Source organism: Staurois parvus, unplaced genomic scaffold (genome assembly GCF_062004578.1).
Source record: "Staurois parvus isolate SC_StPar_1 unplaced genomic scaffold, SC_StPar_1.0 ptg000321l, whole genome shotgun sequence".
Classification (NCBI taxonomy): Eukaryota; Metazoa; Chordata; class Amphibia; order Anura; family Ranidae; genus Staurois; species Staurois parvus.
This window is the reverse complement of record NW_028318117.1, coordinates 374798-400371: the sequence shown is the minus strand read 5'-3', so window position 1 is coordinate 400371 and position 25574 is coordinate 374798. Positions and strand designations below refer to the sequence as shown.

Below are 25574 nucleotides of genomic sequence, written 5' to 3'. Positions count from 1 at the left end.
ACACACTTGGGGGGAAATGTCTGTGTGTCTTATGGAGCGGCCAGTCCAGTATTCCTGCCGCCGTTGTATGTCTGCAGTCTCTGGTCATCTCCTGTACTATGTCTGCAGTCTCTGGTCATCTCCTGTACTATGTCTGCAGTCTCTGGTCATCTCCTGTACTGTGTCCGCAGTCCCTGGTCATCTCCTGTACTGTGTCCGCAGTCTCTGGTCATCTCCTGTACTGTGTCCGCAGTCTCTGGTCATCTCCTGTACTGTGTCCGCAGTCTCTGGTCATCTCCTGTACTGTGTCCGCAGTCTCTGGTCATCTCCTGTACTGTGTCCGCAGTCTCTGGTCATCTCCTGTACTGTGTCCGCATTTGTTCATAGTTTTTTTTTTTTTTTTTAAACTATAGTCCCCTGTTTATAAAGTTTGAGGACCCCTGGTTTAGATGTTCATTGGCAAACTTCAGATGGGCCTGTATATGTACCTTCTTGAGGAGGGGGACCTTGTGCTACAGGATTTCAATCCATGGTGGCATATTGTGTTGCCTATGGTTTGTTTGGTGACTGTGGTCCCAACTGCCTTGAAATCATTCACAAGCTCATCCCATGTAATTTTGCACTGATCCTTCCCTTTTCTCATAATCATCCTTACTCCATGAGGCGAAATCTTGCATGGAGCTCCAGACCAAGGGCGATTGATGGTTATTTTGTATTTCTTCCATTTGTGAATAATCCGCTTCTTCTTGCTAAGTTTCTTGCTGATTGTCTTGTAGCACATTCCAGCCTTGTGCAGGTCTACAGTCTTCTACCTGATGTCCTTTGACAGCTCTTTGGTCTGGCCCATGGTGGTGAGGTTTGAATGGAAGAAAGCTATTCTTTGGACAGGTATCTTTTATACACATACCACGTTGTCATTAGGAGCACCTTCTTAAATTGACTGGACTAATCTATGTACCATATGAGCACATAGCCAGTCTGTGGGAGCCAGAATTATTGTTGGTTGGTAGGGGGATCAAATTCCTTTTTTACTTGCTGAACTGCAACTCAATTTATAACATTTGTGTCGTGTTTTTTTTTTTTGGGGTTTTTTTCGGGTTTTTTTCTGGATTTTTGGTTGATATTCTGTCTCTCTCATTTAAAATACACCTATGATCAAAAGTTATAGACCCTTCATTTCTTTGTAAGTGGGCTTACAAAATCTGCATATTGATCTTTTTTCACAAATGATAAATATAGAAGATCAAATATTAATTTTCCCTGCTGTATAACAAAAAACAAATCGGTGGTGATACAATACCCCCCAAAGAAAGCTCTATTTGTATAAAATAAATATATATATATATATATATATATATATATATATATTTTATATATAATTTCATTTGGGTACAGTGTTGCATGACCATGCAATTGTCAATTAAAGTAATGCAATGCCAAGCAGAAAAAAATGGCCTGGTCATGAAGGGGGTAAAATTTTTCAAGAAGTGGTTAATTGAACAAGCTGAAGTTAAAAGCTCATTGGCTACAATACACAGATTTTTCACTCTCCAGTTTTAGTAAATTAACTCTAGGATGTCTCTTCTACAATAAAAACAAAAAACTGCCGGCTTGCAGTTTTCTAAAAGGTAGGTTTAGTTCCGCTTTAAGATCCTGTATTGAATCATGTCTAACAGAGAAACTTAGTGTGTTAAAAGCTTGCGTTTTATAGCCTTCTGAGTTGGTTAGTAAATCTCTTTTCTCTTTAGGAAAACCTGGCAGGCAAGCACAATGACAAAATTAACAACAGATATCCTGTTAAAGAAGGGCCTTCCGAAGTCCAACCATTTGAAGAATTTGAAGACAATCAAGTAAGTTTTTAGATCTTAATGTAGCATTTAAAGTGTGTCTGTGTGTGTGTGTCACAAGACATGCACATTACCCATGCGTTTTTTCCCTTTTTTTTTGACTGACATTTGAGAGCTCTGCCCAACTGTCTCTTGTTAAACTACAGTTTCCCCTACCCATTTCCTTACATCCACAATGAAGGGGGGTGTTTTGTATTTTAAAATAATAATTGAGAGGGCTGACTAGATTCCTTAAAGTTTTTTTTTTTTTAATGTAAATTTGTTCTTAGGAAGGCAGTTTGGTACAACACTGCACAATACGCGATACAGTTAACAAACATAAATGTAAGCAAACTAGGATTTCTTTGACCTTTCAGTAGGGGGGGATATGCTGTATACCAACCATAGGCCAACCTAACAATGCAAGGCTGCCTCAGGTGGGAAGGAGAGGTGCTATTTGCATTTGGCCACAGGTGTATAAAATCAAGTACGTAGACATGCAGACTGCTTCTACAAACATTTGTGAGAGAATGGGTCCTTCTCAGGAGCTCAGTGAATTCAAGCGTGGTACTGTGATATGTTGCCACCTGTGCAAGAAGTCCATCTGTGAAATGTCCTTGCTACTAAATATTCCACAGTGAACTGTTAGTGGAATTATAACAAAGTGGAAGCAACTGGGAACAACAGCAATTTGGGTCAGTGCATGCTGAAGCTCAAAGTGCGCAGAAGTTGCCAACTGTCTGCAGAGTCAAAGACTTTGCAGCTGCATCCAAGCCTTACATCACCAAGTACAATGCAAAGCGTTGGATGCAGTGGTGTAAAACACTGGACTCTAGAGCAGTGGAGACGTGTTCTCTGGAGTGACAAATTGCGCTCCTCTGTCTGGCAATCCAATGGCCATGTCTGGGTTTGGAGGTTGCCAAGGGAACAGTACTTGCCTGACTGCATTGTGTCAAATGTAAAGTTTAGTGGAGGGGGGATTTATAGTGTGGGGTTGTTTTTCAGGGGTTGGGCTTGGCCCCTTAGTTTCAGTGAAGAAAACTATTAAGGCGTCAGCATACCTAGACATTTTGGACAATTTCATGCTCCCAATTTTGTGGGAACAGTTTGGGGATGGCCCCTTCCTGTTCCAACATGACTGTACACCAGTGCACAAAGCAAGGTCCATGAAGACATGGATGAGTAAGTTTGGGGTGGAGGATCTTGACTGGCCTGCACAGAGTATGACCTCAACCCGATAGAACACCTTTGGGATGAAGTAAAACGGGGACCTCACGAATGTGCTTTTGGAAGAATGGTCAAACATTCCCATAGACATACTCCTAAACCTTGTGGACAACCTTCCCAGAAGAGTTGAAACTGTTATAGCTGCAAAGGGTGAGCCAACTCAATATTAAACTGTATGGACTAAGACTGGGATGCCATTAAAGTTCATGTGCGTGTAAAGGCAGGCGTCCCAATACTTTTAGCACTGTGTTCATAAGGCAGAGTAAAATACAGTGTTTTTCAAGGTTTGGGGAGTGGATTCAGATGTAGTAGATAAACAGCAGGGTTCCCATGTCAATATCTGTTGTGTTTTTGTTTTTTTTTTTACTTGGTGCATGGACCCCATCCGAAAAGCACAGAGCACTCCCAAAAATGACGTAGATTACCTATGGCCTTTTGGCCCTGGAGAAGTTTTGAGAAAATGTAAGGTCACAGAGACACTGTACCATATTGAAAGGATTTTAAAACCCTATTCCCATATTTTGTTAGCTATTGAGGATTTACAGGCAAAGTAAAAAAGCTAATCTAATTGATCTGCTGAGAATGAAGTCCCAAGATCCCTCTCCATTTCTGTAAATATGGTGGAAAATGATTGATAGATGGTTGGTTCCATAGCCAATAGGAATATGAGAATGCATGGCTTTGTGGGGTGGGGCCCAGGAAAAGGTCTTTAAAAGGAATGGTGGAGCTTGCGATTTTCTGCTGTTCCAGCAATGTAAAAAGAAAGCATTACATTGGAGGATCTACAAGGGCTTGGATCTCAAGTAAATTCACAAAGGTGAACTTATCCTTTAAGTCCACGCACATATAGAAATATTGGCTGAAGTTTCGTCTCTGGTGCTGCAGTGCATACAGGGAATGTATGTGAGAGATCTTTGCAGTGGGTCTCTTTTACTAAAGTGTCAATACCCACAAGACCTCCTCCCTTTTTTTTTTTTTTTTTTTTTTTTTTTTATTTTGTCATCTAATCTGCACTGAAAGAATGAAAAGGCTAGCTAGTTGGTCACCATGAACAAAGCAATCTGCTTTTCTGTTAAACATTGATAAGGTCAGTGGTACTGGCAAAAGTCCTGAGTTATTGCTAACAGTGGACTTTTCATTGTAAGGACCTGCTGTGATCTAATTTGAGAGAATTGTACTGTTTTTTTGTTTTTGTTTTGATTTTGTAATTGGACTTGGTACATCCTGACAGGCCTGATTAATATGGTGGACTGCTTATGGGCATGAAACCATGACCTGGAGGTCCATTTTGGTGCATGTGCCTAGGATTTAAAAGAACTATCTAAAAGCACTACTTATAAATCCAAGGCATGCTTTGTAGGTAACATTTTCAGATATAGCTTTAACTGTGTAGATGCACAGAGACTCCTTCATATCTAATGGTGATTATTTGGCATTTGATTTTTCTTTTCAGCTTGTCTAAAATGCAGCTGGAGACAAAAGATATTGATCCACGTCTTTTTTCACAAATGATAAATCTAGAAGAACTGGACATCTCCAAGAACTGTCTATCTGAAATCCCAGAAAAGATCAGCCTTCCTAAATTAAAGGTGCTAAATTTCAGTGACAATCAGGTTGAGGATGTTAGCAGTCTGCGACAGTTTCCCAATCTGGAGGCAGTCCTGTATGAAGAAAACCTATACCTGACTGTAAGTGAACTGCTGCCCTTCCAGTAATGGTAGGCCTGGCGACACAATAAAATACTGCTAGGGGTAATTACAATGGCCTGGTTTTATTCAAAAGAAAAACAAAAAAAGCAAGTTAAAAAGTTTTGTCTTGAGTTGGGTTTCAGTTTTTCAATGTCTGTTTGAAATTACATGTCCACCTAAGACTTCCCTGTCCACAGAATGACAACACTGCTGTACGATTTTGTGGCTGATCAAACTGCATTATCACCCTTTTTTTTAAAGTCGGTAAAAAGAAAAATCAGATATAGTTGCATGATTAACAGGAAATAAAAAAAAAAAATACAAAGTGATGGGGCAGTGGGGATAAGGACTTCCAATTTTATTCTTGCTTATCTGGTTTGCATATTTGCTCTGGATCTGTAACTGATTATTGAAGCCAGGAGATCAGCATAATAGCCAGTCAATTCATTTTTTCAGAAGGAGGTCAGCAGTGGCAATATTCATTTTTCACTCAGTAAGGCCATGCAGGGGCTGTATAGGATGCAGAGCCTGTGTCATCACTCTCCTGGGACCCGCTGCCACCACTTACCTAAGCCCACTGAGCTGAGTTAAAAGACGCAGATGTATGCAGTTATGCATCAGGGTTGTGTAAAGCACACGCTCAAAGGTACACTCCTAACACAGAGACTGTGTGCTTGGAGTATGCGTCAATGCAGGGTGCTTTGTGCAGCCCCCCTGGTGCATAAATTATAAACCCTCTTGGTGTCAGTGAATCTTCTCAATTCTTTATTCCTTCTATATAATAATCCAAGTGTATTGTCGACTTCCGCTGTATACCTCCAAAAAAATATGTATTAAATAAACTAGATAGTGTATTATCCTCAATATTCAAATTATCAAAACATATATATAAATAAATTGCCAATATGTGCAACACGTGACAAAGTGAAAACACCCCGTGAACACTTCTATGTGGCTAGAGTAAATACTCTTACCTTAAGTAATATAAACAAAAGCCTTTAGGATAATTTTCCCAATACGCAATCTCCAAAAATTCCTCCAGAATCCTTCCATAATAGATGTGCAAAATACTGGACTATCTCTTGTCCTCAAGCATGGTATAAGGATGCTCTCACAGGATACACTTCTCAAGGCTGTACATAGAATACTACCCAGAAGGAAAAAAGGACTATATAGTGTAGTATTCCAATTAATCAGTCGAGGCTTTAATAATATATGCTTACATCAATATAGTAATAAAACCGCATGTATTCCTATATGACAGGATCTCCAAGCAGCTTCCAGGAACACATGTATTGATATCACCTTAGTAAAGATGGCCGCTTCGTTTCTTTCGGTCAATCTGTAACATCTGATGTCTCGTCCCTTGATGCGTTTCGTCACCTCTGACTTCCTGATAAGGGGAAGTCGAAGTGCATAGCCATGTACAGCCAAATCTTGTACTATCCAAGGCCTGTGCTATCCGTGTGCTTGAAGCTTAAAAGGTTTACATTGAGTTCTTGTTTGCTTACATATGCTCCAACAGGCTACATTTCCTAGCTAGGTATTTTATTAACACTTTTTTTTTCCAGCTTCCAGTATGTTAAGCATTTTTATGATTGTGTTTTTTGTAATACTTCTTACCTAATTTAGGTCAGTGACAATTACAAGGTTTGCTGTCTTCTACCTAAGCTGCGACGATTGAATAATAAAGATATAACATCTCTGGCCAATCATATCCGGTTTGTCAACCACAGAGAATTGAGCTACAGGGTAAGTGCATTGGTCCCAGAAAACATCAGCAAGCAGACACAGGACATAGAAAAGATCATGCACTTAAGACTAAGAATGTACACCTATGTTTAACTATATATTCAAGCTGAAATTTAATATGCTTTTATTTTGCCTTTCCTGATTCTTTTTTTTTTTTTTTCTTCTCCTCATACCTTATGTTGGCCCTAGTGATGTCATCACTGGGTCTCTGTGCTTCTCTATGCAATGCTAGCAGGTCAGAAAGGGAAGGGCTGAGATAGGTGAGGCTAGGGAGGAAAGTTGTAAATGATGGTGCCTGGAAATAACGCCAGCTCTCTGACGCCACTGCAGAGTAAGCAATTTCAGTACCCTGTAGCTGATTATTTTTTTTCTGTAAGCCTTTATTTCTTCATGTTGTGTCCTAGGTCGAAACCTACTGGGAGAAGAACTACAGGGACAAATTGCCTGATGAGCCCACTCCAGCCATGATTAAAGCTGTCAGTAAGGAGTTTCTGAAGTCGGTGATAAATCATGTGACGTATGGTCCCAACTCCCTCAAAGACTTCACCAAGTGGAAAGTAAGACTTCATAGATTGTTGTTGATTGCTGATGTTCATCCTAAACTGAGAATTTACAATCGGTATAGAAAAGAATCGCCCCCTTTATAAAATTATCACATTTTGTTGCTTTGCAGCCTGAAATGACAGACGCAGTTTTTGCTTTATCCAGCTGTACTCAGTGCAACTTATAACATGCAAGTGAAAGATATATCACCAACATGTCAGAAAAGAATAAAACAAATTCAAAAACAGAATCACTGGGTTGGATAAAGGATCACCCCCCCTAAAAATGACTTGTAAACTCAATTGGGTGTAACTAATCACCTTCTCAGTGGCACGCAAAGCCATTTGACTTTCAGCTGTGGTCATTGGATTACCTCAGCATGAAAAGAGCTTTTCTGGAGCATTTTAGTCCCTGGCAGTGCATCTGAAGCAAAGAATTAACTAGCGGTGGCAAGGCACTTTCAAAAGATCTACGTTTAGTAGATCTACGTAAGTTGTGGACAAGCATGAGTCAGGAGATGTATACAAAAAAATTCAAAGGCTTTATGAATGCCTAGAAGCACAGTGAAGTCTGTTATTAAGAAGTAGAAGGTATTTGGTTCAACACAGACCCTCCCTGGATCAGGAAGTCACTCCAAACTGGATGAAAGAGCCAGGAGGAAACTGTTCGGAGAGGCTACCAAGAGGCCTACAGCAACTCTGAAGCGGTTTCAGGATTTTATGGCAGAGTGGTCATTGTGTGCATGTGACAACAATATCACAAATTCCCCACAAATGTGTCTTGTATGGGAAGGTTGCAAGAAAAAAGCCACTCCTCAAGGAAGGTCATATGCAGTCACAGCTGAGCTTTGCCAAAATTCACCTTTTGAAGATTGAGGCCAAATGGAAAAGGTGTGATGGTCAGATGAGACTAACATTGGATTATTTCTTGTAACAGTAACACTAAATGGTATGTCTGGTGGAAATCCAATACAGTTCACCATCCAAATAACACCATTCCTACAGTAAAGCATGGCGGTGGGAATATCCTGTTATGGGGGTGTTTCTCTGCAGTAGGGACAGGGGCACTTGTCAGGATTGAAGGAAAAATGGATGGGGAAAATACTGTCAAATTCTTGAAAATCTGCTGCCCTTTGCCAGAAAGTTGTCAATGGGAAAAAGGTTTACCTTCCAACATAACAATAACCCAAAGCACACAGCAAAAATGACCACACAGTGGTTGAAGGAGAAATAGGTGAATGTCCTTGCGTGGCCTACTCAGAGCCCAACTTAAACCCCATTGAAAATCTGTGGAATTACTTCTAGACTGCAGTCTATAAACGGTTACTATCAAATTTAACTGAGCTTGAGCAGTTCTGCAAAGAAAAGTGGGCAAATATTGCAAAGTGTAGATGTGCAAGGTTAGTAAGGACATATCTAAACAGACTACAGGCTGTAATTAAAGCAAAAGGTGGTTCAAGAAAATGCTGCCACAGGGGAGTCATTCTTTTTTTAACTCGGTGATTCTGGTTTTTGAATATTTTTTTTTTTTTTTTTGACATGTTGGTGCTATATCTTTAACTTGGATGTTATAAGTTGCACTGAACAAATACAGCTGGATAATACAAACTGTATCTGTCTTCATTTGACTGCAAACAAAAGGCAAAATGTGATTATTTTAAAGGGGATGATTGTTTTCTATACCCACTGTATAAAGAAAAAAAGTTACAATCTACTGTCTTGAGGTCATTCATTGTTGGCTTTAATCACTAATATGCTTTTTTCATTTTGCTCATTAAGCCGTTTCATATATTAGCTCTGTTCCTGCCTATCTAGTGAGGAGCATACAGCTGACATGAAAACTTTGGGCTGGGCATTCTGCTGACTCTTGATATTCATTCTGTTTATTACTTTGGCTTTCTTTTTACTTGACACACAGGTGAATTTAATAGCAGAAGAACTAATATCTTCATTGTTGTGTAATAAGAAAAAGGACCCTGAGCCACAGCCTGAACCAGTATCTGCAAATGACGATAATACAGCGGTAAGCACAAACCAGCTATTATTTTTTTTTTTATTATTATTTGCCAATTTAAAAAAAAAAAAGTGTTGGTGGAAATTTTATATTAACATTACAATACAAAATAGCTTGTGTAGCAATTGTTTACTGTATATCTTGTTCTTGAAAGTGGAGTTGCCTTTTAAAATACCATACATTCCCTTTTATTTATGATTGTGATGTTGTGTTTTCTCTTCTAAAGAGCCCAATAACTCCTGGTAAGAAAAAGCGTACTGGTGAATCAAACCTTGAAATGGGAACACCTACAAAGCTCCTCCGGACAAGTGATGTGCTGTCGCTTGCTTTGTCACCTAGAAGGTCCTCTAAACTTCAGGAAAGCTCACACAAGTCTTCACCATCCAGAAATAAACAGACTATTACACTTTCTCCACTTAAGAATAAACTAAACATTACACCTGTTAAGGAGCCTAGTAGGCGTGGCGTGTCAACACCTCACAAAGTCAATCTAAGGAGCACACCATCACAAAAACGATCTGATGAGGAGAGACCAGAACACAATGGGAGACAGAAAAGGGAGATAAAAAAAGTAAGTGCTGGATTATTTTTGTCATTGTGTTTCTGTAAGGAACAGAGTACCTGTTGTTTCCAGACTGGGATGCAGCTATTATGGTGGTTCCTTGATTTGGAAGACACTGCAAGGGTTTGTGGATTTCATTCGCAGCCCTCATTCACTGTGAGTTCCATATTAACTAGACTCTGAACTAGATAAAATGTTGCAATTGCTTTTTGAACCAAATTTACAACTACAAATGGATCTTGTCCTCCTATGGGCATTTATGACTTGGGTCAAAATGTGTGTTCTGGGGAAGCCAGGTCTCCTTTTTAGATCTTCTTTCCATTGATTTCAGCTTGTATAAGTGCAGTGTGTACAGCAAGCTTGTGCAAATGTTTTGTAACGTTTTCAGCAAGCTTTTATGCAGCTTTGTTGAGGGCTTTTAAGGAAACTTCAATATCAGTATGTAGATGTTAAACTTGGATCTTTTAGCAAGCTTTGTGTAGTAGTGAAGTCTGCTAACAGCCTGTTTAAATTCATAGACATTAAGATCATCCTCCCAAAGCTTGAGATAAATGATGCTCAAAACCTGCTGAAAGCCTTTGAAAATGCTGTGCAAAAGCTTGCTGTACACATTACTCTCATACATCTTTGACCCTGAATCTTGTGGTTATTAAAACTGCTGTGAAGGTGGGTAGGCAAGTACCAAGTAGGCAATGTATAAAATTGTGTAAACATGTCAGCTCATTAGCTTTTGCATATTCTTATTCTCAGAAAAGATTTGATGTGGAGCCACTTCACTTTCTTCAGTGTCACAGTAAAAATAACAACAGCGATGACTTCCGCACCCAGCTGTGGTCCTGTGCTTTTGAGCCTGCTCTGGATTCTCTGTCAAGTAAAGGTAGGTCAAGAATGTAGTTGTAAAGGGATCTTTATAGCTGTTAAGGCACATGGGTGCCTGAGCCTGTGGAATGTGCCTGGGAGCCACAGCTGCTGTGTATAGCGCCTATAGAAATAAATTACAGAATACGACTGTACGCCATTACATGCATACACACGTACATCCCTGGACGGACGGACACACACTTTGCGTCCAGGAGCAAACATCTGTGCATGTGAGTATGCAGGTACTGGCATGTATCCACCAATGTACAGCTGCATCCTGCAATTGTTTTCTATGGGTGGTTGTACACAGTAGATGTGGTTCTGGGTAGGGAAGTACACCCAAATTTCACATCACACAGCCCCAAACACACTTCTGCATGATACTTCGAGTACAGTCATTAAAATATTATATTATGATAATGCGTGCAAGTAATGTGTAATGACAGTAGTCAGTTAATACTTTTTTTTTTTTTCCATTCTTGTACATTCTTCATTTGTTTATTTGAACAATAGTTGGGGGACACAAATCTCTGGGTATAAGCCATGCTCTTATAAGGATGAACCCTAAGCACAAACAAAGCATTGCTTCTACATTTGTGTCTTTTTTTTTCATTTTGTCTAAATGTATATTTTTCTCCACATGTAGGTCAAGATACAGGGGTTAGAAGTAGCCATAAGGCTACTGGGCATCATTAATTCAGCTATATTTTTTTACGAAAAACTGATGAATGCAGATTCAGTTTACATCAATTTGCACACCTGTCTTCAGTTCAGTTTACCTCCGTTTTTTGCTTCTGTGGTGGTTTTTTTTTTTTTTTTTTTTTTTTTGTTTTTTTTTCTTGTTTGTTTCGGAAACCAGTCGTATGTGACCAAAGTATGAAACAAATGTATTTCTTGCATAAAAATCAATATTAACGAAACAGACATAAACAGATTACATCCATTTTACATATGTTCAGATCCATCTAAATGGATACTTTTCCTGGTGAGCTTGGCCTTCATGGAAATGTGGAGGAAAATTTAAAGTAATTCATATACCAAATACTATCATTTTACATGTAGTAATCTATTATGGCAGAATAAAATATTTTCATGTTGGTACTCCTTTGTGACTTGTGTTTTCACTTTATAAAGTTGATATGTGATGTCCTTTTCAGTTATCGCAACATGTGGTGGAGAGTCAGTTTGTGTTATCGACTGTGAGACTGGAAAGGTTCTAAAGAAGTACAAAGTTCCAGGAGAGGCAAGTATAATCCTTGATTTGTTGCCACAAATAACTAAACTTTAGATACAACATTAAAGCGTTTATAAAGTCAATTTAAAAATAAACATGTTATACTTACCTGCTCTGTGCAATATTATTGCATAGAGTGGCCCCAGACCTCCTCTGCTGGGGTCCCCCACCGGCACTCTCTGCCCCACCTTTTCTGTGTCTGCCTCCATAGCAAGCCGCTTGCTATGGGGGCAGATGTGCAGGCTTGATCCCGAGCTGGGCTGTCTGCATCCATTGAAACACACAGTGCAGCTGACAAGGCTTTTCAGGGCTCACAACAATAATGTTGGCATCTGACTGGCATGCCTCGCTGTGTGCTTTTGCACTCTCCACAGCTCAGCGATCTCTGGAAGGGAGAACAGAGAGCCAGTGACTGACAGTCTCTGTGCTTAGAGCCAACCAAAAACTGAGGTCTTTGATCGCTCAGCCAGCAGCCAGCGGGGTATTGCTGTAGCATTGGTCCAATGCTGCAGCCACATTGCTGAGTATGTAGATTTGATTTGATTTTTTAAATTCCCATACACCTTCTTCCTTCCCCCTTCTTCTTCTTCTTTTTTTTTTTTTTTTTTTTTTTTTTTTTTTTTTTTTGTTTAGGCCAGCAAAAGGTTAAATGGAGTTATCAAACCTCCTAAATATCTATGGAGTGCTGCTTCCTTTCCCTGTATGATTCAGTACCTTTCATCCTCAAATTAAAAATTTAATAACCGAGTTTATTGGGGAAGTAGGGATGCTGCTTACCTGCTTTTACCTTTTTGTGACGTACAAAATCCTTGGTTGTCATGCTGATCCAGGTAGTTCAGTACTTTCTGAATCACTGATGCAAGCTGGTAAGATTTTTATCTGCGAGTGCGAGTACTGATATTAGTGCTCAAGTACTCACCGATACTGACACCTTTTTTGTGGTGTGATTTGAGCCCATACAAAATGAATGGGCTCCAATTGCATGTGATTTGAATAGTAATGCGGTGCGATTCCTGTCCAAATCACATGCGGTTTCCCTGTGGGTGTGGTGCGATTTTGCAGTGCAATTTCAGACATACAAAATGAATGGCTCAAATTGCACTGCATTTTGCACCACACCCCCAGGGAAACCGCATGTGATTTGCACAGGAATCTCACTGCTACTTCAGCTGAAGTAGAGCGATTTCAGTTCAAATCACATGTGATTCTTTGCAGTACGATTTTAGCCCATTTATTTTGTATGGGCTCAGATTGCACCGCAAAGGTATCTGTTTCAGGTATCTGAGCATTTGTACGATTACTCATGCAAATGCTTAGTATCGGCACAGTTACCGGTATTGGTACAGCCCTACAAACTAGTATACAGATTACTGCGATGATCTGCATTGTTTTTGGTCAGCATCCATGAACGTTTTCAAGTAGAATTTCTGCCTAACACTAACTACCCTTAAAAGGGTCCCCTCCCCCTCCTTCTACCTATACTTGCCTATTTGCAGCGATGTCAGTCAGCGTTGGTTCCAAGGGAGAGAAGGGAACACCAACAATGGCCGAGACATGGGAGCCTATAGGTGATGTCAGCACTCCCAGAAGTCCCAGATGTTGTCATGCACTCTCCTTTTCCCTGCAGCCATCCCTGACAGACAGAGGGGATTGTGTGACTGCACCAGAGCAGGCTTGAAAGTAGGTAAGTATACTTTTAAAAATAAAAAACAAAAAAAAAAAAAAACACCAGTTAGTCAGCATACGTAGCAGGAAGGAGAGGGACATTTTTAAGGGCTAGTTAGTTTTAGGCTGGAATTTTACTTTAATACTTTCAAACCCGACAACTAGCATTTTCAGAAGGTGGTCAGCAGTGGCAGCTTGTATAAATCTCTTTACAGGTTTCCTTTAATGTATTTGTCTTCCACAGGTGTATTAATCATTGAATTGTTGTGGAATAGCTGGAATTGTAAAACATTTGAAAGTGTGATTTAAAATACATTCAGTACTGCTTATATAATTCAGTTCAGATATTACATTTTAAAAATATGCTTATAGTTTCTAATAGAATAAAAAATGTCCCATTTTAGGAATTCTTTGCACTGGCATGGACGACACTAACTATGATGAACAATGAGGGACAGAAGAGAAAAATCAATGTCTTGGCAGCTGGTGGAAAATATGGAGTAGTCAGACTGATGCATCCCAAAGTTAACATGTGCTATGGAGAAATAAAAGCTCATAAAAAAGCCATCTCAATCATGTGTTTCAGTCCGGCACATGACACGTTTCTCTTCAGTAAGTGCTTCTAATGGAAATTAAGCCTTTGTCATAAATTTTATCATTACGGGAACACTGTTCCTATATAAAACATATTTCATACTTTCTTTACCTACCGCTTGTTATTGAAATGTTAGAGCCTCTACTATATGCTGAGATTCTGGCATATGACAGCTAAACGATAGAAGTCAGTGCTCCACAGGGATTGATTTGAAAGTACCATTATTGCCTGCACTTCAGTACTTTTATTACTTTAGGCACTGTTTAGGCTAAGTCAGGTTCACTTTGTGCTCTGGTTATGTAATTTCATGCCCAGGCCCATTTTCAGATTTCAGCGCTGTCATACTTTGACAATTGCACCGTCATGCAACACTGTATCCAAATGAACTTTTTATCATTTTTGAGACAGCTTTTTTTTTTTTTTTTTTTTTTTTTGTGGTATTTAATCACCACTGTTTTTTTTGCTAAACAAATAAAATACTGAACATTTTACAGGGGTAAAAAAAAACAAAATATTTTTCTTTTAGTTTCTGTTATAAAATTTAGCAAATAAGTAATTGTTTTTTTTTCTTCACTGATGAGGCTGCCCTGATATGCACAGATGAGCCTGCACTGATGGGCGCTGACAAGCTGCATTTATGGGGCCGCAATGATAATCGGGGCACTGAGGATCAGTGCCCTGATTATGAGTGTAAGCAACGTACTGTCAGAATTGCTGACTCTGGGCTCCACCTTCCTCAAAGAGACAGCATACGAGGAAAGGAATACCGATGACTGGCAAGTCTGTTTACATTTGCCCGGCTGTGATTGGACACAACTGATCACATGGTGAAGGGCTGTTGTGATTGGCCCTTTACCACAATCTGTGATCAGCTGTGTACAAAGGACACAGCGATCACAGAGCATGCCCAACGCGTAAGGCACGCACGTCCATGCATGTCCTCCCAGAACTGGAGAGCCGCACTGTAGTAGTCTTTCGGCAATAGCACAGTCAAGAAGTGGTTAGAAGAGAAATGTACATTTTGTTTACTAGGTTTTTTGTTTTTAAAAATGTATTGGCCAACTAATGAGGTCTTATAATAATCTGCAAAATTAAATCAAATGTCTAATGTCTATATGTTTTATGAAAGCTGGATCCTATGACAAGAGAATCATATTATGGGATATAGGTGTTCCAGACTCTGAATACAACTTTAGATCAAGGTAAGCTACTGAAGTAATCACTATTTTTATACTGCTTTTTATTATTATCGACATCAAGAAATGTTGCAATATGAGGCACTGTTTAGATATAAAAGGGCCACATAACATAAGTGTATTTTGACTTTTGAGTAAAATTACAATCCTTTTTGTGATAGAAATTTACACTAAAGTGTAAAGTTGGCCATATACTTATAGATTTTCGTTCAAATGTATATTCTTGAAATGAAAAATCTTGATTTTCTAATCGTTAGTGGGGTTAAATCAATGTTTATTTTTGACAGCAGCCATGGGAAAATGTGAAGGGGCAGGAAGGAAAACTTTTCTCGAGCGAACAAATTTTCGGCCAGTGTATGTGATTCTCGTTCAGAAATTACATTAATTTTAAAGTCAAATGTTAAAAGCAAAAGACAGTTTTTGAATGACATTCGTCAATTCATCGGATGTTCAAAGAATTTTCGGACGACTTTTCTTACGAATATTCTTGTCCGAAAATCTACACATGTATGGCCAGCCTAAGTTTCCTGGGGTTCGAGTGTTTGAAAGCTGCAGTCTTCTTCCAGGGTGATCAGAGAGATGGGGGGTGGAGAGGGTGTACAGTGTTCATGTTTTAAATTTTTTGTGAAAAGATGAACTTACACTTTAACCACTTCAAGTCCGGACACTTTCACCTCCTTCCAGTCCAGGCCAATTTTCAGCATTCAGTGCTATTACACTTTGACAATTGCGCAGTCATGCAACACTGTGCCCATATGACACTTTTAGCATTTTTTTTTTTTTTTTTTTTTTTTTTTTTTTTGACACAGATAAAACTTTCTTTTAGTGGTATTTATTCACCACTGGGATTTTTTTTTTTTTTTTGCTATATAAATGAAAGACCAAAAATTTTGAGGGGGAAAAAAGTATTTTTCTTAGAAAATTGTAGCAAATAATCTTTCTTCTTAAATCTTGGCCAAAATGTATTCATCTATCTTTTTAGTTAAAAAAAAAAAAAAAAAAACCCAAATTTAGTTTATAACCAAAAATTATAATGCTACAAAAAACATTTTTATTTTATTTTTTTACATACTGACCCTAGCAGTACAGTGTCACCACATTTTCACTGTACTACTTGTGGGGACTTGTGTAAAAGCAATCGTTTCTCCTTCTCTCTGGCTGCATTCATGCAACCATTGATTGGTCACAGCTTGCCACATGGTACAAGGCTATTGTAAATAGCCTTGTACCATGTGACCTCTGTGTTCATTCACAGATTTCACATGTAGTAAGCAATGATGTCAGAAGTGACATCTTGTTTACTACTATTCATGTGATCACTGATTGGCCAATCAGTGATCACATGGATCGGGACCTCACACAGAGGTCCTGTACAGTGATCTGTGCCCGGAGAACACAGCGGGCTCAGATCTCGGTTCCGCGCATTCCCAGGGGGTGCTCACAGGCAATGGATGCGGGGGGATGTGGCAGCGCTCCCATCCAGCCATTTATTGGCAGTGGGCCGGACGGGAAGAGGTTAAACATTATTTATAATCTTCCTCCTATTAGGGAATGTGTATATGTTTGTGGTCATTACTCCACCTCAGAATGTTACAGATCAGTAGGCCTGAAGAAGAGGGGGAAAAAAAAGCTGAGTAGTCACGAAGAAATGAAATCGTGTTTTGTACATAGAACATACGCTGTCAACATGGGGATGGGCACAGGTGCAAAGTTTTACAGCATGTCAAGTATAGAACTGTAAATTAGCTTCTCTCCTGTTACTGAAAAGATAGACAAAGGTGTTAATTAGTTTTAGGAATTTCATGAGCTCTTGATTTCAATGCTGAACTCCAGGCAGTTATTAAAATGCACAAATAAAATATGTATTAAAAGTAATTAAATGTATTTGAAATGCAGTTAATATAACTATCTGAATCTGTCATGGTTTCAGCCTCTTGTATTCACCTGTACAGCAGGTAGAGGGAGGGGCTTTACTTAGGCCCAGTCAGGAGTCCTGCATTTACATGTGCTGACAGGAGGAGTGAGCAGATAGACAATCTTCTGAGTCAGATGCTGCACCATCACTGTCCAATTATAGACTGGGGATAGGGAAATGACTGAGCTGTGCAGCAGAGAAAATCTGCTCACCAGGCTGGAGTGCTCTGCGGTAGGGCTGTGTAAATATTAGGAGTGGATGAACAGAAATAATAACTCTTGGCAGGTAACGTTGCTCCCATAAAGGTAACTGCTTATTTTGTTTATCCAGAGTTCATCTTTTGAACAGTGCATTTCTTTTAAGTTTTTAAACTGTTGTCCCATCTGTGTTTTACTATATTGTATGTAATGTATACAGAATTTGTTTCACAAATAAACACATGACAAAATACACAAAGAATTCCCTCATTTCTATGGGCAAAAGTGTAATAATATTTCATGTTTACGTTACTAAATAAAAACCCCACACACTTATGCACACTTTAACTGCAAGTTATGTATGTTCCTTTTGTATTGGTCACATGTCAAGCTATAACAATATGGATTGTCTGGTAGTGCTAAAGTTTCATTTCCTACTATCATTATTGTTTTCCAGCCAGTTGCTGACACTGGACACTCCATCCACTCCTCTACGGCTCTGTCTCGTTCCTTCTTCTGTGGATCAGTACTTGTTGGCAGGTTGTGATGATGGCTGCTATGTTTGGGACATAACGCTGAATAAAAAAGAAGGAAGATGGTAATATTTTAATGAACATGTACTCTGCCTGAAAAGTTGGGGTTGCTTATGCCTGAAAGGAAGATATGTGTACTTTGACCATTTTCACTTTTTTTTTATTTTCTGCACCCCCCCCCCCCCTCTCTTTTCACTGTACACCAGAGTTTTAGTAATAGTACATATTCTGGCCCCCCTCCCTTACACCAGCATTTTAGTAATCATACCCCATGCCCAGAATTTTAGTAATATTTATACTTGGGCAGCATGGTGGCTAAGTGGTTATCACTCCTGCTCTCCAGAACGTGGGTCATTGGTTCAAATCCCCACCCTGACACTACCTGCCAGATAAAATCCTCCAAAGACCTGTTGGTAGGTTAATTGGCTCCTTTCTAATTTGGCCATAGTATGTGTATGTATGAATGAAAGAGTAGGGACCTTAGATTGTAAGATCCTTGAGGGCAGGGACTGATGTGAATGTACGATGTATATGTAAAGCACTGAGTAAATTTTCGGCACTATAGAAGTACCCATAATAAATACTTACTTGTAACCTGCTCCTCTACCATCTTCAACATGAAGACTGTGCAGCATTGCACTGCCTTTAAATATTCCATATACCACGTTGTAGGGCCCATGCATGTGCAGACTCCATACACTTCAATGGAAAGTCCATCAACCGTTTGTAGACAGGGTTTCTTCTGAAGGGTTTAGAATTTAGCTTGCGTGTATGCAGGTGACAGGTGCAGAATACGAAGCTTTTAGGAGAGCAGCTGTGAGGCACTAGGCAGGCTTCAAAATTGTTCCCCTTCAAAGCTGTTGTTGGCTTTGCCACCACAGGAGATGGGGATGGGGGCAGGTTGGACCTAATAAGTGTTTAAAAAGCACTTAGCAGTTTAGGACAAGATAGTACATGCATTATGTCTCATAGGGGACAGGACTGTAGTAAAAAATTATAATGCTTATTTAAGCAGTAACCACAGGGCTGGTTTACAGTGGAACATGTTCTGAAATTGTTTTCCAATTCCTTTTGTTAAACTTGTTCTCTTTTAATCATTTTTGCCTTTATTCAGTTCCTACCATGCAGAATTCAGTTTTCCGATCTACAAAAAAAAATCAGAGGACAATGATTATCATACTATAGATGGACTGGTGTTTCTGAATGATGATCTAATTGGTGGGTTGGTAGCAGATTTTTAGTAACTAATAGAACTTTATTTAGCTGAAATTGTGTTTTATGATGCAGCTTTAACTTTCTCCAGAGAGGCTACAGCTTGTTTTGTTGAAGAGAGCATTGACAGTAGAGCCTTCTAAGAACATAATGGTAGTCACGTGTCTTATTTCCATCAAAAATAATGGGATTAGTCCTAATTTTAGGATAGTAGGTGGAGCAATACAGGTTTGGTTTGTTTTTTGTTTTTTTAAATAACAAACATGTCATACTTGCCTGTTCTGTGCAATGGTTTTGCACAGAGCAACCCCAATCCTCCTTTTCTAGAGTCTCCGCCAGTGCTCTTGGCCCTGCTCTCCTGCCTAGTGCCCCCATAGAAAACAGCTTACTATGGGGGCACCTGAGCAGGCTCGCTCCCAAGCCGCTGCTGTGCATGTCAGATCACATGCAGAGCGCAACTTGGCCCCGCCCCCACTCTCTCCTCAATGGCTCACTGGCTGTGATTCACAGTAGCAGGAGCCAATGGTTACTGCTGCAGTCTCTGCCAATGAAGAGGGAGAGAGCCGTTTTAGGGGGCACTGCTGCACACTGAAGCTTTACTGTCATGCATAGAATGCATGACGGTAAAAAACCTTGAGACTTTACAACCACTTTTAACCTTCTGAGTTATTTCTCCTTAGGAAGAGCATAGAAAGGCACTTCATAATAGTGAGAGCCTTGTATTATTTTAGGGCTCATGTACACTGTAGCTCCTAAACGTTCAGGAGCTTTTTTCCGCTTTTTTTTTCAGCAGCCCCTGAACTCTCCCTAATGTTTTCCTATGTGTCCATGTATGTACACATAGTCGTTTACAGGCAGTTGCGTTTACAGTTAAATTTTTACTATTTTTCAGTGCATTCTGGACATTTGAGAAGGTCTCCTGAGGTTATCTTTTAAAAACGCTTATAAATACACATAAATGCGGTATGCAAACGTGGCTAAACTGACGTTTTTTAACCTATGGTTTTCCAGAAGTCAGTTTCCATTCTTCAGAAGAGTTTTCCAAACGCCCCATGTACATGAGCCCTTACATAGGTCCATTTGTGGCTCTAGGCAATCAGTGGGTGTCCCAGCATCCAGGGTGCTACTAAATAGCCCTTCTGCTTCTGTTCTGCTAATATACTAAGCTGAGACCATGTCTAGCAATGTTATGGAGGGTGAACAAAGTGAAAAGTGTGTGTGGTAAAGTAATTGTTATAAACTCTCTTACTTTTTTAACCTTTTATCAAAACCTACATGATCAGTCTAAAGTTAGGTTTGTTCTTTAAAAGTGTCAGTCCACCCAAAAGTAATGTTTTAGGCATAGCTGGATCTCTGCACCCTTTGGCATCTTAGATTACTTGGAGACTTTATCGGCCATAAAATAAATTCTGAAGACCAGACTCCAGCTCAGAGATCCCATCATTGGATTGTCCCAATGATTTAAGTTACTGTTAGGTAGTTTTACTCTACAGCTTCCCCTGAAACCTAATATATTTTTGCTGGAGCAATCTTTTTTTTTTTTTTTTTTTTTTTAATCTCCCCGTGTTTGGCTATGATGGCACTAAAATAAAGATATTTATTAACAGCTTCTAAAAGTGCCATGCAAGGATCCATATACATTTGGAGCTGGAAGAAGTCTTTCCCTAAACAGCGCTCTAAGAACTCCTCCAAGAAGGCGGAGGCAGCTGTACTAGCAGAGCTTAAGTGGTCACAGACTGAACTACCATACCTCACACTCACAAATTCTTCAGGTAAAGTACTTCTGCCTATGACTTTCCTTTTAACTTCTGAAGTTTGCAGTGTGTGCAAATGTAACCTCTATTTTCTGTGTTTTTCTCTCCATCCTGGCAGAGTACAGACACTTACATTTGATGCCTTGTGTGTGTATAAACTATTGCTGGGTGTGTCAAAAACTTGATCCCCCCCCCCCATCCAGTGCTATGTTTCCTCCTGCCAGCTTGTACATCCTGTAGTGATGTAGGAGCCGGCAGGATCACCCACAGCAGATATTTGACAATCTTGGAAATGTTGGATATGTGCAGTGAGAGTCGGCAATACAGCAGAGTTTTAGGGCAAAAGCTACAAAAAGTAAAGTATACATAATCAACTTTTACACTTAGTTTAGTTCTGACAGGGCAACGTTAATACTGAAGAGGCAGAGAAGAATCAGCCCTTTGTTAATAATTAAAAGATCTGTTGTGTGATAGACTACTACCCTTGTAATAACCAATTTTTCTCTTAACAGACCTCTATGGTCACAGTATTGACTTTCATTTTGTAACATCATCATTGTAATAACAATAGTTATATGCTCATGGGACACTTTGTTAGGTACACCTGTTCAATTGCTTGGTAACACATATTGCTATTCGGCCAATCACATGGCAACAACTCATTACATTTCGGCATCTAGATGTGGTGAAGATGACTTGCTGAATTTAAATCCCTCCCCCCCCCCCCCCCCCACATTCTGATATTCGGTTTTAAGTGACTCTGAACATGGCATGGTTGTTGGTGCCAGATGGGTTTGTCTGAGTATTTCAAAAACTGCTGATCCACTGGGATTTTCACATACAACCATCTCTAGGGTTTACAGAGCCGAAAAAGAGAAAATATCCAGTGAGCGGCAGTAGTGTGGACAGAAATGCCTTGTTGATGTCAGAGGAGAATGGGCAGACTGGTTCGAGGTGATAGAAAGGCAACAGTAACTCAAATAACCACTCGTTACAACCAAGGTATGCCGAATACCATCTCTGAATGCACAACACATCAAACCTTGAAGCAGATGGGCTACAGCAGTAGAAGACCATACCAGGTTCCACTCCTGTCACTTAAGCACAGGAAACGGAGGTTAAAATTCGCACAGGCTCACCAAAATTGGACAATTGAAGACTGGAAAAACGTTGCCTGATCTGATGAGTTTAGATTTCCCGAGAGATGGTTGTGCGTGAAAATCTGAGTAGATCAGCAGTTTTTGAAATACTTAGACCAGCCTGTCTGGCACAAACATCCATGCCACGTTCAAAGTCGCTTAAATCCCCTTTCTTCCCCATTCTGGTGCTCAGTTTGAACTTCAACAAGTCGCCTTCGCCACGTCTAGATGCATAAATGCATTGAGTTGCTGTCAAATGATTGGCTGATTAGCAAATAGTGTTACCAAGCAATTGAACAGATGTAATTAATAAAGTGGCCGGTGAGTGTATTTCAAAATCCAATATAAACTTACTTGAGAAATCTCCTTTCATGTTGTGAGTTCTACTTGTCTGCTGGTCATCTCTTTCCACAACTTCTTGGAATCCCTGCATGCTTTGCAGCTTCCCCTCTGCTGTTTGCTTTCAATTTATAATGCTTACATATCCCATGGTACCTTGCTGTCTGCAAGTTGTGATTCCTGTAATAGCTGTGCCACCCAATACTCCACCTCCTGTAGTTCAGAAGGCAGGCTCTTTGAATTATATGACACAGCAGTGCTTACTCACAGGGCAGAATGAATGTTTTACAGAATTCATGTATTAAATGTGTGGGGATCCTAACAAAGTAAGCTTACAATCTTTATAGTAATTCAGAGCAATAGGAGTAGACTAGAAATAATTGAATTAAAATGTGGAAATGAATATATGAATTTTAATTTTGACCATAGATACTTTAAAGCACACCAGAGGTGGACTAACCATTTGGAAACTCGGGCACTGCCCGAGGGCCCGGGGTCAGTAGGGGGCCCCATGAGATGCCGCTGGTACCTTTCTTCATAGGCTTTTTTGAGTTTGGGCAAGGACACAGGGGCCCCATGATCCCCTATTGCCCGGGGGCCCCACGAGTTGTCAGTCCGCCCCTGAGCACAACTGTACCTTTTTTGTAAATCATCCTTTAACCTCCCTAGAGGTATGACCATGTCAATATTTTTGTGCTCAAAGCGGTACATTTTTTCGCATGGAAATATGTCGTTTTCTTATTGTAGGCCTGTCATTTTTATGAATAACTCACTGAAATCTGTCTGACAAGAGTCTAGTAACCATCCCGGGTAGGATAAAATTTGAAAGATTAAATCATAAATTATAATCTAATAATCATAAAAAATAATATAATAAATTTAATTAAATAATCAAGCCAAAAACACTGAAATTTGAAATATAGCGCCAAGTTCGCACATCACTGAGCTTAGTCGCAAAATCGCTTTCAGTGTCTGATGATGAATTTCCCCACGAATCATCACTCAATTCTGCAAGTGGTTCTGATTTACTATTGCTGTTCTCTAGCCGGTCTAAAACCGCTTTTGACCTAAAGGGACGCTTTTTGGACGCCATGAACGTTTCTCAGTTTCAAAGCAGAAAGAACAGTAAAAATGCAGGCAGGGCAAAGCATTAGGGACAAAATGTATGTGAAATGCTTTGAAACAATAATGTTTTACTATGTGATTTTAGTGTATTTTGTGAATGTCAATTTTAAATTTCCTGCCGGTTCCGGCCCCTGTACATCCCGATGCTCACAGGGACCGGAAGACGGATGCTGGCATCGGCCGGAGGAGATAGCCGGGGATGCTGCAGGGGGGACATCGCGGGAGCGAAGGACAAGGTAAGTGAAACAAGGATCACAGAGCAACGCTGCAGGGTAATCCCGAGTGTAGCTCGGGGTTACCGCTTTTGGCACTGATAATTATCCCCGAGCTACACTTGGAAATACCGCCAGGGAGGTTAATAAATTCCCCCTTCCTAAGTACTGTCCAGTGTGTCAAACACCTTCAGCCCCTATACTGCAATCTTCACTGCAGGGCCCACTTGAAGCCGCAAAGCCTATCCTCCGAAAATGACATTTTCTTAGTGTGAATGTCTGCCATGGTCCCGTTCATTTTACTGTGGGAAAGATGTACTCTTGGCAACCACAAACAGTTATTCAGATTACGGCTCTACTATAGGAGTGAATAGGCCCACAGCGTGCATACACAGTACAATGCAGCCATTCTTGGAAGAAGGGCTGTCTGTGACTGCACAGTGAAGTGTAGCTGGTTTTGGCAGAGCGGGCAGCAGTGTTGGTGATCTATAAAAAAAATTATTTATATATCTATCTCTCAAAAAAATTAAAAGAACACATTTTATTCAGAGTATAGCATCAAGTCCGTTAAACTCCTGGGATAGTGATCTGGTCAGTTAAGTAGCAGAGGGGGTTGTTAATCAGTTTCAGCTGCTTTGCTGTTGATGAAATTAACAGGTGCACTAGTTGCGCAACAATGAGACAACCCCCAAAACAGGAATGGTTTTACAGGTGATGGCCACTGACATTTTTTCCTCTACTCCTCTTTTCTGACTGTTTTTCACTAGTTTTGCATTTTGGTTAGGGTCAGTATCACTACTGGTAGCCTGAGGCGATACCTGGACCCTACAGAGGTTGCACAGACAGTCCAACTCCTCCAGGATGGTACATCAATACGTGCCATTGCCAGTAGGCTTGCTGTGTCTTCCAGCCCAGTCTCAAGAGCATGCAGGAGATTCCAGAAGACAGGCAGTTACTCTAGGAGAGCTGGACAGGGCCATAGAGGGTCCTTAACCCATCAGCAGGACCGCTATCTGCTCCTTTTTGCAAGGAGGAACAGGAACACAAATCTTACTTCACCCATTTGCATAAAGTATTTGTTTTTACAGAAGGACTCTGCCTATTCTGTGGCGATGAGGCTGGGAAAGTGTGGATTTATGACCTTGAAACCTGTCAAGCTGAGTTACAGAAAGGAGTTTTAGGTAGTGCTCTGAAAGAACCCACAAAGGTAAAGTTTTGTTTATATTTACATAAATTTGGGATATGGCGTGGTCAAGAGAACTAGACTCAAACACTTCAAATGCATGTGCCACACAATGGCAACTCGTAGTTCTGCTTACCAATTAGCAGTTGTGCATTTTATTTTGATACGTTGGACTGTTATAGCACTGAAAAACATTTAATAAAAATCTGAACTGATTAGATGAAGAACAAGGAAAAAAAAAATCTTTACTGAGCTGTGGAATAGTTTGCAGACTAAAAGCTGATACAAGTGTACATCACCCTGTCTGACAAAAGTCTAACAACCGGCTTTTATCATACAGGCATTCTGGAAAACCAGCATCCAATCAGCGTTTGCAGCCAATGGCTGTGAGCACTGATCAGTTCATTCTGATGGGGGCAGTGTCCCTGTCAGAACACAATAGCTCAGCGGGGAAGATCGTCCCACTAACATCGCTTAGTACGGTCCACTGGGTTGAACTAAAAAACTCCGTGTATACCCCGCATTAAGCTGACACTGCTTGTTACAGTACAATTATAAAACGTCTAAAAATAAAAAAAAAAAAAACACTGTAGCAATAACTTTGTAATATGAGCATCTTAACCACTTAATTCAATTTTATATCAAGTTTGGTACACTTACCTTCTTGCACTACATACAGTCGCTGTTGGTAAATACAAAGTTCTTTGTGAACAACTTTACGTGTGCAAGTGTGAGGCTGAGATATCCCCAGGAGGCCACAGACAATAGGGGGGAGCTACAAAAGGGGTTGAGGCAGATGGAACAGAAGGGAGAAGCATAAGGGA

At 40.0% G+C, this 25574-nt stretch overlaps 1 protein-coding gene across 1 annotated transcript in view; it reads left to right on the top strand.

Annotated features, from left to right (window-relative positions):
* Positions 1-25574, top strand: part of LRWD1 (leucine rich repeats and WD repeat domain containing 1) — a 38032-nt gene that overhangs the window by 9900 nt on the left and 2558 nt on the right. Inside the window, exons 2-15 of the mRNA XM_089683740.1 lie at positions 1728-1829; positions 4486-4720; positions 6353-6472; positions 6877-7029; positions 8933-9037; positions 9255-9599; positions 10341-10467; positions 11609-11694; positions 13755-13962; positions 15075-15147; positions 17711-17851; positions 18901-19004; positions 20606-20770; positions 24656-24774. Coding sequence (XP_089539866.1) covers positions 1750-1829; positions 4486-4720; positions 6353-6472; positions 6877-7029; positions 8933-9037; positions 9255-9599; positions 10341-10467; positions 11609-11694; positions 13755-13962; positions 15075-15147; positions 17711-17851; positions 18901-19004; positions 20606-20770; positions 24656-24774 — 2061 coding nt within the window. The 5' untranslated portion in view covers positions 1728-1749. The remainder of the gene's footprint in view (positions 1-1727; positions 1830-4485; positions 4721-6352; positions 6473-6876; positions 7030-8932; positions 9038-9254; positions 9600-10340; positions 10468-11608; positions 11695-13754; positions 13963-15074; positions 15148-17710; positions 17852-18900; positions 19005-20605; positions 20771-24655; positions 24775-25574) is intronic.